Source organism: Scyliorhinus torazame, chromosome 6 (assembly GCF_047496885.1).
Source record: "Scyliorhinus torazame isolate Kashiwa2021f chromosome 6, sScyTor2.1, whole genome shotgun sequence".
NCBI lineage: Eukaryota > Metazoa > Chordata > Chondrichthyes > Carcharhiniformes > Scyliorhinidae > Scyliorhinus > Scyliorhinus torazame.
Genome location: NC_092712.1, coordinates 143,906,082 through 143,919,618, shown reverse-complemented (window position 1 = coordinate 143,919,618; position 13,537 = coordinate 143,906,082). Strand labels below are relative to the sequence as shown.

Genomic DNA, 13,537 nt, shown 5'->3' with positions numbered 1-13,537 from the left:
AATTATAGTAAGAAATACTGTAATGAGTGAGAAGACCAAGAGTTAAATATATACAGCTATCCCTCATTTAGCATTCCTAATGTTTTTCCAAAAAAAAGGAGGTTGAAAGAAAATAACTTCCCCAGAAGAAAACGAGATGGGTTATTTCCTGACCTGTAATTTTACACCCAAAACTTATTAGTTGCCTTGAACCTAATTGCTAACTCCTAACCCTTTCCATTTAACTCCAGCATGCCACTGCTCTCCCTGACTCTCCACATCTCTTTCCCAACTCTCTTGCTCAATGCTTTCTTCTCCTAACTTTCCTGCTTATCGCTTCCCTCTTCCACACTCTTGCTGTTTCCTGCTTTCTCTCCATCCAAGGGAGGGAGCGGGAGGGTAAAGAGATGGAAGTGGCAAGTAGGAGGGTTGGGGTAGGTTTTAGTACAGTTTGCAAATTAGGCAAATTCCCTAAATAGCACTGCCTGCCTTTTAATTTTAGCACTCCTAATGAGCATGCTCACTATTTTGTTTTTAAAAACTTGCTGTTTTTCTCACCACTGCACTCCTGACTCTTCCATTGACCACTTGAAACTGGGGTACTTTTCTTGGTTTTAAGAAACCAACTTCAAACAACATTTAATTCATGGGATGTAGGCCTCGCTGGCTGGGAGCATTTATTGCAAATCTCTAATTGCCCTTTAACTGAGAGGTTTGCAAGGTCATTTCAGGGGGCATTTAAGGGTCAACCACATTGCTGTAGATCTGAAGTCAAATGAAGGCCAGGTGTAAAGATGGCAGACCTTCTTCCCTAAAGGACATTAGTGAAGCAGCTGGGTTTTTACGATAATCAACAATAAATCATTAGATTTTTATTTCCAGATATTTTATTGAATTCAAATTTCACCACCTGGTGTCGTGGGATGTGAACCTGGGTTCCCAAATTATTCGTCTAGTGACAATAGTACAATGCCACTGTGAGATGAACATAAAGAAATTAGATTGGCGGGAGAATTTTGAACAACATTAATTCAGCTGAGGGCAATGGAATATCTTTAAGACATGTTGTTAAGCATGCAGGATAAATATATGCCTCAATTGAGCTTAGCAGGTTATAACTGCCACAGAGAGAAATTACCTAATTCATTACAAATGTCAGGTGTGCACAGGTTTTGTAGTGAAGGTGAGTGGCAAGACAGACAATGTGAGCTAACCAAATAATTCCAATATTTATCTGAAAGATGGAATTTTCACTTATATTGCACCTTATATGCCTAAAGATGCCCTACATTGGTTTATAGGCACAGATTTATTTTTGAAACATGTTCACCATTTTGTAGGCCAACATGGTGCTCACTTGTGTACAACAAGCTACCAGAAACAGCAAGCAAACTAAATTACAGTTAATTCCATGTGTGGCATTGGGTGAAAGCAGTCCAGGATACCAGGTTGACTACTTTTTTTTTTATATACCCACACAGGTCTTTGCAACATTCCATCCAAAGGATGACATTTTGAGCAATGCACCACTTTTGCAGCCTATATCCTGATGTGGGACTGTAACCTAATGAGGTGAGCATACATGATTGCATGCCATTCTGCATTTAATATAGCTTTTTCAAAAAAAAAATATTTTATTGAAAATTTTTGGTCAACCATCACAGTACATTGTGTATCCTTTACACAATAATATAACAGTATAAATAACAATGACCTGTTTTATAAACAAAGAATAAATAATATATAACAAAAACGAAAACTAAAACTAAATGGCAACTGCCTTGTCTCAGATAAACACTCTCCAAAAATATGATTTAACAGTCCAATATACAATTATTTATAGCAACGACCTATACATATTATACATATATATTAACAACCCTGAGAGTCCTTCTGGTTCCTCCCCCCCCCGGGCTGCTGCTGCTACCTTCTTCTTTTCCATTCCCTCTATCTTTCTGTGAGGTATTCGACGAATGGTTGCCACCGCCTGGTGAACCCTTGAGCCGATCCCCTTAGGACGAACTTAATCCGTTCCAGCTTTATAAACCCTGCCATGTCATTTATCCAGGTCTCCACCCCCGGGGGCTTGGCTTCCTTCCACATCAACAGTATCCTGCGCCGGGCTACTAGGGACGCAAAGGCCAAAACATCGGCCTCTCTCGCCTCCTGCACTCCCGGCTCTTGTGCAACCCCAAATATAGCCAACCCCCAGCTTGGTTCGACCTGGACCCCCACTACTTTCGAAAGCACCTTTGTCACCCCCATCCAGAACCCCTGTAGTGCCGGACATGACCAGAACATGTGGGTGTGATTCGCTGGGCTTCTCGAGCATCTCGCACACCTATCCTCTACTCCAAAAAATTTACCGAGCCGTGCTCCAGTCATATGCGCCCTGTGTAACACCTTAAATTGAATCAGGCTTAGCCTGGCACACGAGAACGATGAGTTTACCCTACTTAGGGCATCCGCCCACAGCCCCTCCCCAATCTCCTCCCCCAGCTCTTCTTCCCATTTCCCTTTCAGCTCATCTACCATGATCTCCCCCCGTCCCTCATTTCCCTATATATATCTGACACCTTACCGTCCCCCACCCATGTCTTTGAGATCACTCTGTCCTGCACCTCATGCGTCGGGAGCTGCGGGAATTCCCTCACCTGTTGCCTCGCAAAAGCCCTCAGTTGCATATACCGGAATGCATTCCCTTGGGGCAACCCATATTTCTCGGTCAGCGCTCCCAGACTTGCGAACTTCCCATCCACAAACAGATCTTTCAGTTGCGTTACTCCTGCTCTTTGCCATATTCCAAATCCCCCATCCATTCTCCCCTGGGCAAACCTATGGTTATTTCTTATCGGGGACCCCACCAAGGCTCCAGTCTTTCCCCTATGCCGTCTCCACTGTCCCCAAATTTTCAAAGTCGCCACCACCACCGGGCTTGTGGTGTATTTCTTCGGTGAGAACGGCAATGGCGCCGTCACCATAGCTTGTAGGCTAGTCCCCCTACAGGACGCCCTCTCCAATCTCTTCCACGCCGCTCCCTCCTCTTCTCCCATCCACTTACTCACCATTGAGATATTGGCGGCCCAGTAGTACTCACTTAGGCTCGGTAATGCCAGCCCCCCCCATCCCTACTACGCTGTAAGAATCCCTTCCTCACTCTCGGGGTCTTCCCGGCCCACACAAAACTCATGATACTCTTTTCGATCCTTTTGAAAAAAGCCTTCGTGATCACCACCGGGAGGCACTGAAACACAAAGAGGAATCTCGGGAGGACTACCATTTTAACCGCCTGCACCCTCCCTGCCAGTGACAGGGATACCATGTCCCATCTCTTGAAGTCCTCCTCCATTTGTTCCACCAATCGCGTTAAATTTAACCTATGCAATGTACCCCAATTCTTGGCTATCTGGATCCCCAAGTAACGAAAGTCCCTTGTTACCTTCCTCAGCGGAAAGTCCTCTATTTCTCTGCTCTGCTCCCCTGGATGCACCACAAAAAACTCACTTTTCCCCATGTTCAGTTTATATCCTGAGAATTCTCCAAACTCCCGAAGTGTCCGCATTATCTCTGGCATCCCCTCCGCCGGGTCCGCTACATATAACAACAAATCATCCGCATATAGAGATACCCGGTGTTCTTCTCCTCCTCCAAGTACTCCCCTCCACTTCTTGGAACCCCTCAATGCTATTGCCAGGGGCTCAATCGCCAGTGCAAACAATAATGGGGACAGAGGGCATCCCTGCCTTGTCCCTCTATGGAGCCGAAAGTATGCAGATCCCCGTCCGTTCGTGACCACACTCGCCACTGGGGCCCTATACAACAGCTGCACCCATCCAACATACTCATCTCCAAAACCAAATCTCCTCAGCACCTCCCACAGATAATCCCACTCCACTCTATCAAATGCTTTCTCGGCATCCATCGCCACCACTATCTCCGCTTCCCCCTCTGGTGGGGGCATCATCATTACCCCTAGCAGCCTCCGTATATTCGTATTCAGCTGTCTCCCCTTCACAAACCCAGTTTGGTCCTCATGGACCACCCTCGGGACACAATCCTCTATCCTCATTGCCATTACCTTGGCCAGAATCTTAGCGTCTACATTTAGGAGGGAAATAGGTCTATAGGACCCGCATTGCAGCGGGTCCTTTTCCTTCTTTAGGAGAAGCGATATCGTTGCCTCTGACATAGTCGGGGGCAGCTGTCCCCTTTCCTTTGCCTCATTAAAGGTCCTCATCAATAGCGGGGCGAGCAAGTCCACATATTTCCTGTAAAATTCAACTGGGAATCCATCCGGTCCCGGAGCCTTCCCCGCCTGCATGCTCCTAATTCCTTTCACTACTTCTTCTATTTCAATCTGTGCTCCCAGTCCCACCCTTTCCTGCTCCTCCACCATGGGAAATTCCAGCCGGTCCAGAAAGCCCATCATTCTCTCCCTCCCATCCGGGGGTTGAGCTTCGTATAATTTTTTATAAAATGCCTTGAACACTCCATTCACTCTCTCCGCTCCCCGCTCCATCTCTCCTTCCTCATCCCTCACTCCCCCTATTTCCCTCGCTGCTCCCCTTTTCCTCAATTGGTGGGCCAGCAACCTGCTCGCCTTCTCCCCATATTCGTACTGTACACCGTGCCTTCCTCCACTGCGCCTCTGCAGTACCCGTTGTCAGCAAGTCAAATTCTACGTGTAGCCTTTGCCTTTCCCTGTACAGTCCCTCCTCCGGTGCCTCCGCATATTGCCTGTCCACCCTCAGAAGTTCTTGCAGCAACCGCTCCCGTTCCCTACTCTCCTGCTTTCCTTTATGTGCCCTTATTGATATCAGCTCCCCTCTAATCACTGCCTTCAGCGCCTCCCAGACCACTCCCACCTGGACCTCCCCATTATCATTGAGTTCCAAGTACTTTTCAATGCACCCCCTCACCCTTAGACACACCCCCTCATCTGCCATTAGTCCCATGTCCATTCTCCAGGGTGGGCGCCCTTCTGTTTCCTCCCCTATCTCCAAGTCCACCCAATGTGGAGCGTGATCTGAAATGGGTATAGCCGTATACTCCGTTCCCCTCACCTTCGGGATCAACGCCCTTCCCAAAACAAAAAAGTCTATTCGAAAACTCCTTACTCCTAGGTCTGCTAAATCTCCACGGGTCTACTCCTCCCATCTGCTCCATAAAGTCCTTAAGCACCTTGGCTGCTGCCGGCCTCCTTCCAGTCCTGGACCTCGACCTGTCCAGCCCTGGTTCCAACACCGTATTGAAATCTCCCCCCATTACCAACTTTCCCACCTCTAGGTCCGGGACGCGTCCTAGCATACGCCTCATAAAATTGGCATCATCCCAGTTCGGGGCATATACGTTTACCAAAACCACCGTCTCCCCCTGTAGTTTGCCACTCACCATCACGTATCTGCCCCCGCTATCCGCCACTATAGTCTTTGCCTCAAACATTACCCGCTTCCCCACTAATATAGCCACCCCCCTGTTTTTTGCATCTAGCCCCGAATGGAACACCTGCCCCACCCAACCTTTGCGTAGTCTCACCTGGTCTATCAGTTTCAAGTGCGTTTCCTGTAACATAACCACGTCTGCCTTAAGTTTCTTAAGGTGTGCGAGTACCCGTGCCCTCTTTATCGGCCCGTTCAGCCCTCTCACGTGATCAGCCGGGTTGGGGGGCTTTTTACCCCCCCCCTTGTCGATTAGCCATCCCCTTTTTCCAGCTCCTCACCCGGTTCCCACGCAGCTGTGTCCCCCCCAGGCGGTGCCCCCCCGCCCATCCCACCCCATGCCAGCTCCCCCCTCTCCCCAGCAGCAGCAGCCCAATAATTCCCACCCCCCCCCGCTAGATCCCCCACTAGCGTAGTTACACCCCCCATGTTGCTCCCAGAAGTCAGCAAACTCTGGCCGACCTCGGCTTCCCCCCGTGACCTCGGCTCGCACCGTGCGACGCCCCCTCCTTCCTGCTTCCCTATTCCCGCCATGATTATCATAGCGTGGGAACCGAGCCCGTGCTTCCCCCTTGGCCCCGCCCCCAATGGCGAACGCCCCATCTCCTCCACCTCCTTTCCTCCCCCCACCACCTCCTGTGGAAGAAAGAAAAGTTACCACATCGCAGGATTAATAACATAAAACTCCTCTTTCCCCCTTTTTACCCCCCTCTTCACCCCCCCATACTCGCCCCACCACTTTGTTTCAAACGTTCTTTTTTTAAATAACCCGCTCATTCCAATTTTTCTTCCACGATAAAAGTCCACGCCTCATCCGCCGTCTCAAAGTAGTGGTGCCTCCCTTGATATGTGACCCACAGTCTTGCCGGTTGCAGCATTCCGAATTTTATCTTCTTTTTGTGAAGCACCGCCTTGGCCCGATTAAAGCTCGCCCTCCTTCTCGCCACCTCCGCACTCCAGTCTTGGTATACGCGGATCACCGCGTTCTCCCACTTACTGCTCCGAGTTTTCTTTGCCCATCTAAGGACCATCTCTCTATCCTTAAAACGGAGGAATCTCACCACTATGGCTCTAGGAATTTCTCCTGCTCTCGGTCCTCGCGCCATCACTCGGTATGCTCCCTCCACCTCCAGCGGACCCGCCGGGGCCTCTGCTCCCATTAACGAGTGCAGCATCGTGCTCACATATGCCCCGACGTCCGCTCCCTCCGCACCTTCAGGAAGACCAAGAATCCTTAGGTTGTTCCTCCTCGCGTTGTTCTCCAGCGCCTCCAGCCTTTCCACACATCGTTTATGGTGTGCCTCGTGCATCTCCGTCTTCACCACCAGGCCCTGTATGTCGTCCTCATTCTCGGCAGCCTTTGCCTTCACGACCCGAAGCTCCCGCTCCTGGGTCTTTTGCTCCTCCTTTAGCCCTTCGATCGCCTGTAATATCGGGGCCAACAGCTCCTTCTTCATTTCCTTTTTGAGTTCTTCCACGCAGCGTTTCAAAAACTCGTGTTGTTCAGGGCCCCGTATTAAACTGCCACCTTCCGACGCCATCTTGGTTTTTGCTTGCCTTCCTTGCCGCTGCTCTAAAGGATCCACCGCAATCCGGCCACCTTCCTCTCCTTTTTTCATCCGTATCCAGGGGGGATTCCCTTCTGGTTCACCGCACAGTGCTTTTAGCCGTTAAAATTGCCGTTGGGGCTCTTATTAAGAGCCCAAAAGTCCGTTCCACCGGGAGCTGCCGAAACATGCGACTCAGCTGGTCATCGCCGCACCCGGAAGTCCTGCATTTAATATAGCTTGTGCACAATTGAATCATTTCTCAGTGTAACCAGTATAAACTGCTCAGCACAACTTAAGCAATATTGAGGTATTTATTCTGCAAGCTCACAGCTTTAAAGATATTCAATTGTGCTGAAATGAACGATTGAACAACTGAGACAAGTGTGTTCCAAACTGAAATGACACTGGTGTACAGTAAAACATGAATTGAGCTAGTACAGTTTACCAGTTTCTAATTTTGCTGCCATTATAACTTATCATGCTGCTTCACCCTCCCCCATTTACTTTTAATTTATTTGCTGTTTTTGCACTTATGTTTTCCATTTTTCTTAATTTCTCGCACTACTGTCCTACTTTACTTATCTTTTATGTCTCATTCTTTGATCTTTGCTTTTACATTAAGTATGAATGCTTCCAGACAATCTCAAAATAAGAGACAAGATTCTTCATAAAGCTCCAAAAACCTGCAGTATTTATAAATTTTGTCAAGACCATAGAAGTGAAGATGGGCTGCATCTTTGATATATTTTATACAAAAGGTCACCTCATGCAACTTTTATGAATTTCTTAATTAGAGCCTTGTTACTCCCAAAGAAAAGCACTACAAATGACTCGTAGCACCACAACCTGTGCAACTTTAGGGTCATGTTGAATAGGCATCTTAATAATTAAATTAATACGGTGATTCCTGCACATTTTTCACCAATGGATTAGAATAGACATTTGGTATACTTTGTCAGTTTGTTAATTCCTGTATTTTGAGCCGAAATTCTGCACGTCTCCATATTATTTGGTGCAAAATATCCAAATAAGTAACTGAAAAAAGATTGGACCATTTGCAATCAGTAATTATTTATTTTGACAGTGGTATAGAAGTGTCACAGAAGACTCGATGAAGTACCTCAGGGATTTTTAAAGCTACCTACCTCCATGTTATTTGTTGCTTCCCGTTTACCATTTCTACGGTTTAAAAAGCATTAAATAACAAACTGCAGCATGTCACTCGCATTGTATGATCTAGCTCTGAACTCAGTTGCTATGCTTTGACGTAATCATCTCAAAAAACAGGTAAAGAAGGCATGCAACACTAAACCATGCCTCAATAAGAATGACAAAAAATGATAGTTTAGGCAAAAATGCTTTAAAATGCATTTAAATGAGAAAAATCACTTCAGCCTTAACTCACTTGTGCATACAGTACTTGGGCCCTCAATCAACATTTTTCTCAGATTTCACTCCTGCATAAATATCTATGAAACAGTGAATGTAAAGAGTGGTTTTGGATAGGCTTTACTTTTCTACACCAAATGATAAAAATAAATAATGATCCCAAAATTAATTTTGTACTTTATGACGCTCTTACCTAGACCTAGATGTGGGTGATGTTCGATTAATGTCCAGCTGTTATCATCAACACAATGACACTTGTATATCAACAGCTGGCAGACATCTCTGGCAGTCATGTCAGATGGAAGTTCAATTGCCTTGCTTGTTCCATCTTCGCTGAAAACTTTAATAACCTACCAAAAAGAAAAGAATCACTGATCCTTATACAATAAAAAGTTGGTTAAGCAATGTACACCACATTGTTTAATATTTTAAATATGGTTATTGTAATAATTAAATCAGTTAGCGCAAGAAATACAGAAACAAAAATTTTGAAACTAAATTCCATTCACCATTCAGGTTATTCAAAACCATGAGATTTTCAACTGCAGGCAATGCTTTCCCTCTTCCAAACATTTCAAATGTTAATCTATTGCATTTTTAAAGGACTTTAAAACAGTGAACTGTGGCAAATTAATCAGCTGTATGGTAATAACTTCATTTCTATCACCCCTCCCCCTGACACTATAACTGAAGGATGTAATTGAATGCTAAAATGAATTGGATTTAGACAGTCCTGTTAGAATTATCAGCTCACACCAACAAAGACACATGATATCAGAATAGGACATAAACCTTAAGGGTAATTCTGTGAATATCTTACCTCAGCTTGGAAAAGATAGCAGTTAGGAGAACAAGATGGCATTTTAAAATTAAGCCTGCTGCTTTACCTAGAGTTCTTTGTCTCTTGCAAACCCTTTCAGTAATGTAGCACACTCAGGATGTTATAATGCACCAATGGATTACTGTACCTGTCACATACTCCAAGCACTGACTAGTATTGAAAGAGATTACATTACTCTAGGGTGTGTACAGGATTTGGTGAGCTCCACAAAGGGTTAGTACACACAGTCAGTTCAGTAGGGAATCAAACCATGCATGCTGACCAATCAGAGTAACCTTTTCTGGCTGATGTAATCAGTTCCCACACAGATCATTACAGTGTTCCAATTTACTTTGCTGTTCTAGCCAATTTGAGAATGTGTTTCAAGAGAACCCCCATATGATGTCATGAAGCATCTCAGACATATTAAAATATTAATGAAAACAAAAAGGTTTAGAAATCTAGATAAAAGCAAACATGAAGTTTATAATCTAGCATGTTTGCCAACTTTCCACACACAATGGAGAGCTTTGTGGTAACTGATGTAATCTAAATGCAATTTAAGCACTGCACTTCTGCAGCACTGTCAGGTCTAGTCACCTGTAGCGCTGATTGTGATTCTGGATTGCTAGCTATCACAAACTATTGGCTTTGTAAGGGATATAAATCAACACAAGACCTCACCCTTATTTTACTTTTAACCAGTGACTGCACACAGCAGTTGGGCAGATTTTAACATTGTCGGAAAACTTAATTTCCATTTCTTAACTTTAGACAGGGAAGCTAAGAACCTATTTTGAATCTGGTTTGTTTCAACTGTGAGGTGCATTTACTAACAGTGGACAACTACCTATTGAAATATTTACCAAAAGAGTTTAAGCAACTGGGCATGTGTAAAGCTACCAGCTTGTTACAGCCTTCCCCAATTTCAAGGAAAGGTCTGCACAGGACAAATTCAGAACCTTTCCTGGACTAAATGAGTAGACCGGGATTTCAAGCTGCATACACCTAGAGCCAGAGTGGCAACAGGATTCTCCACGGTTTTTAAAAAAATTATTAAAGAATTTAAATTTCTAACAAACAAAATACACAATAGCAACATGGAAAAACGGATATTACAAAATGCAGTTTCAGAAAAAACAAAACACACTTTCCTCAAACATGAAAACTAACTCCACCACCCCCAACAATGAATGGCCACCACCTCAGGTAGAACCATTAGACCAACTCCAGTGTATTTGACCTTCTCCAGATGTAAAAATTCCATAATATCACCCAACCAGACTAAGGCACCGGGCGGAGCAGAACATCTCCATCCTAGCTGTGGTACCCTCAATAACGACGCTTAGAGTGTAAACGGTAAAGAAGGCTTGAATAAGCTAAGAACTAGTCTGGTGCTGAGACGTGTGCTAACAGAGGCGCCGCCCACAAGGCGGCCCTTATATACGGCTCCCAGATGGGCGGAGCTGGAGGCAGAGTCCCCCAAGGTTCCAAGCCCGGTCTTAAAGGGGAAATCACCTTACATGATGATAAGGGTACAGTGTTACAGTAACCGTTCATCACATTCACCCCCTGTTTAAAAAAGAGTCCGGCGAGGGTGAAGTGCCATCATAAGTCCATTCGTCTCGGTGGCCGGATATTCCTCATCGACCTCCTCAGCTCGGGCGGTGGTGCGGCAGACACGGACGTCTTGGTTGAGGGTACGTCCGGGAGCACGGCGGTCGGAGCCTTGTTCCAGGTCGGGGCTGGGGAATAGGGCGCAGGGAGAATAGGCAGGGCCGGGGGTAGCGGTGCCGGCGGGGCGTGTAGAGTGGGGCGCTGGGGGCGCGCGCGGTAGGTGCTCACCAATGGGGAGTGGGGCCGGGAGGGGGTGTGTTGTAGGGGGTGCCGGGTCCTCGCGGGAAGGGGAGTCTGGAGTGGGGGACCCAGCGGGTGCCAGGACCTGGAGGGAAACCGTATCTTGCCTGCCGTCGGGGTACTCGACGTAGGCGTAACAGGGGTTGGCGTGGAGTAATCGGACCTTCTCGACCAGGAGGTCCATTTTATGGCTCCTCGTGTGCCTCCGGAGAAGAACAGGTCCCGGAGCTGTCAGCCAAGGTGGAAGCGAGACCCCGGAGGTAGACTTCCTGGGGAAGACAAACAATCGGTTGTGAGGGGTCTCATTCGTGGCCGTGCAGAGGAGCGACCTAATGGAGTGTAGGGCATCGGGCAGGACCTCCTGCTAGCGGGTAGTTGGGAGACTTCTCGACCGTAGGGCCAGAAGGTCAGCCTTCCACACTGTCGCGTTCTCCCTCTCCACCTGCCTGTTCCCCCGCGAGTTATAATTGGTCGTTCTGCTCGAGGCGATGCCTTTGCTGAGCAGATACTGAAGTAGTTCATCGCTCATGAACGATGTACCCCGGTCGCTGTGGATATCAGCGGGGAAACCGAACAGGGTGAAGATGCTGTGCAGTGTCTTAATCACGGTGGCTGAGGTCATGTCGGGGCAGGGAATGGCGAATGGGAAGCAGGAGAACTCATTGATCATGGTGAGGAAATAGGCATTACGATTGGTGGATGGGAGGGGCCCCTTGAAGTCCACGCTCAGTCGCTCAAAGGGCCATGAGGCCTTCATGAGCTGAACCTTGTCTGGCCGGTAGAAGTGCGGTTTGCACTCCGCACAGATCTGGCAGGCCCTGGTCATGGCCTTGACCTCCTTGGTTGAGTAAGGTAGGTTGCGGGACTTGATAAAGTGGACGAGCCGGGTAACCCCCTGTCGTATTGGGTGTTCCGATGCACAAATGATCCAACACCGCTGTAGATGGTACAACTCTGTTTTATTGTCTTAAGCAATAACAACTACTAACTGCTGGCTGAGGTTCGTGCTTCACCAGCTAACCTGTGGACCCAGCCCTATCACTACTTGGTGAGGCACTCAGCACATGGTCTATGTCTGAGTGGCACGCTGTGAGCTCTGAGCTATCTCCTGGTAGAATGAGCGGGAACTGTGGTGTTCCCTGTTTTATAGTGCATGTGCTCTCACTGGTGATTGGCTGCGATGTTGTGTGTGTGTTGGTTGGTCCAACTACCTGTCCATCAGTGTGTGTGTGATTGCACCATGATATGCTGATGTGGATATCATGACACCCCAGGGTGGCAGAGGTCATTGTGGATGGCTTGCAGGTGGTCGTCCTGCGTGTTGGCGCATGAGCCGCGGGACAGGGCATCTGGGGGCTCGTTGAGCACCCTTGGACGATACTTGATATCGGACGTGTAGGTGGAGAGTTTGATCCTCCACCTCAAAATGTTATCGTTTTTTATTTTGCCCCGTTGCGTGTTGTCGAACATATAAGCGACCGACCGTTGGTCGGTGACGAGGGTGAACCTACCGGCTAGGTCGTGCCTCCAGTGCCATACAGCCTCCACAATGGCTTGTGCCTCCTTCTCGACTGCAGAGTGTCGAACCTCGGAGGCGGTGAGGGTCCGGGAGAAGAACGCTACTGGTCTGCCTGCCTGATTGAGGGTAGCAGCCAGGGCGATGTCTGACGCATTGCTCTCTACCTGGAAGGGAATAGTTTCGTCCACTGCGCGCATAGCGGCCTTGATGATATCGGCCTTGATGCGGTTGAAGGCCAATCGAGCCTCAGCCGAGAGGGGAAATGTGGTGCTCTTTATGAGTGGGCGGGCTTTGTCCGCATATTTGGGGACCCACGGGGCGTAGTAGGAGAAGAGCCCCAAGCACCGTTTGAGGGCCTTGAGGCTGTGGGGGAGGGGAAGTTCCTAAGACCTAGGACCCCGTTTTCCATGACGTAGCCGAGGATGGCTAGCCGGGTTGTGTGGAAAACGCATTTTTCCTCATTAAAGGGCTCAGGCGGTCTAGAGGAACTTTGAGGTTTGCGTCAAGGTCCTGCTGGTCATGGCCGCAGATGGTGACATTGTCCCAAGTACGGGTATGTAGCCCGCAAACCGTACTGGTCCACCATTTGATCCATCGCCCTTTGAAAGACGGAGACCCCATTTGTGACGCCGAAGGGGATCCTGAGGAAGTGGAAGAGCCGGCTGGCTGCTTCGAAGGCAGTATAGGGGCAGTCTTTCAATCGGCTGGGGAGCTGATGGTAGGCGGATTTGAGGTCGACCGTGCAAAATACTCGGTATTGGGCGATCCGATTGACCATTTCTGCGATGCGACGAAGGGGGTACGCATCAAGCTGCGTGAATCGGTTTATGGTCTGGCTATAATCCACGACCATCCATTTCTTATCCCCGGACCGGACTACCACCACTTGTGCTCTCCAAGGGCTGTTGCTAGCCTCGATGACCCCCTCTCCCAGTAAACGCTGGACCTCTGACTTGATAAAAGTCATATCTTGGGCACTGTACCG

General features: G+C 47.8%; 1 protein-coding gene across 11 annotated transcripts in view; it reads right to left on the bottom strand.

Annotated features, from left to right (window-relative positions):
- grb10b (growth factor receptor-bound protein 10b) overlaps positions 1-13,537 on the bottom strand; it is a 484,722-nt gene that overhangs the window by 85,851 nt on the left and 385,334 nt on the right. For all 11 annotated transcript variants that reach the window (XM_072508844.1, XM_072508852.1, XM_072508843.1 and 8 more), the window contains one exon: positions 8,550-8,706. In XM_072508844.1, coding sequence (XP_072364945.1) covers positions 8,550-8,706 — 157 coding nt within the window. The remainder of the gene's footprint in view (positions 1-8,549; positions 8,707-13,537) is intronic.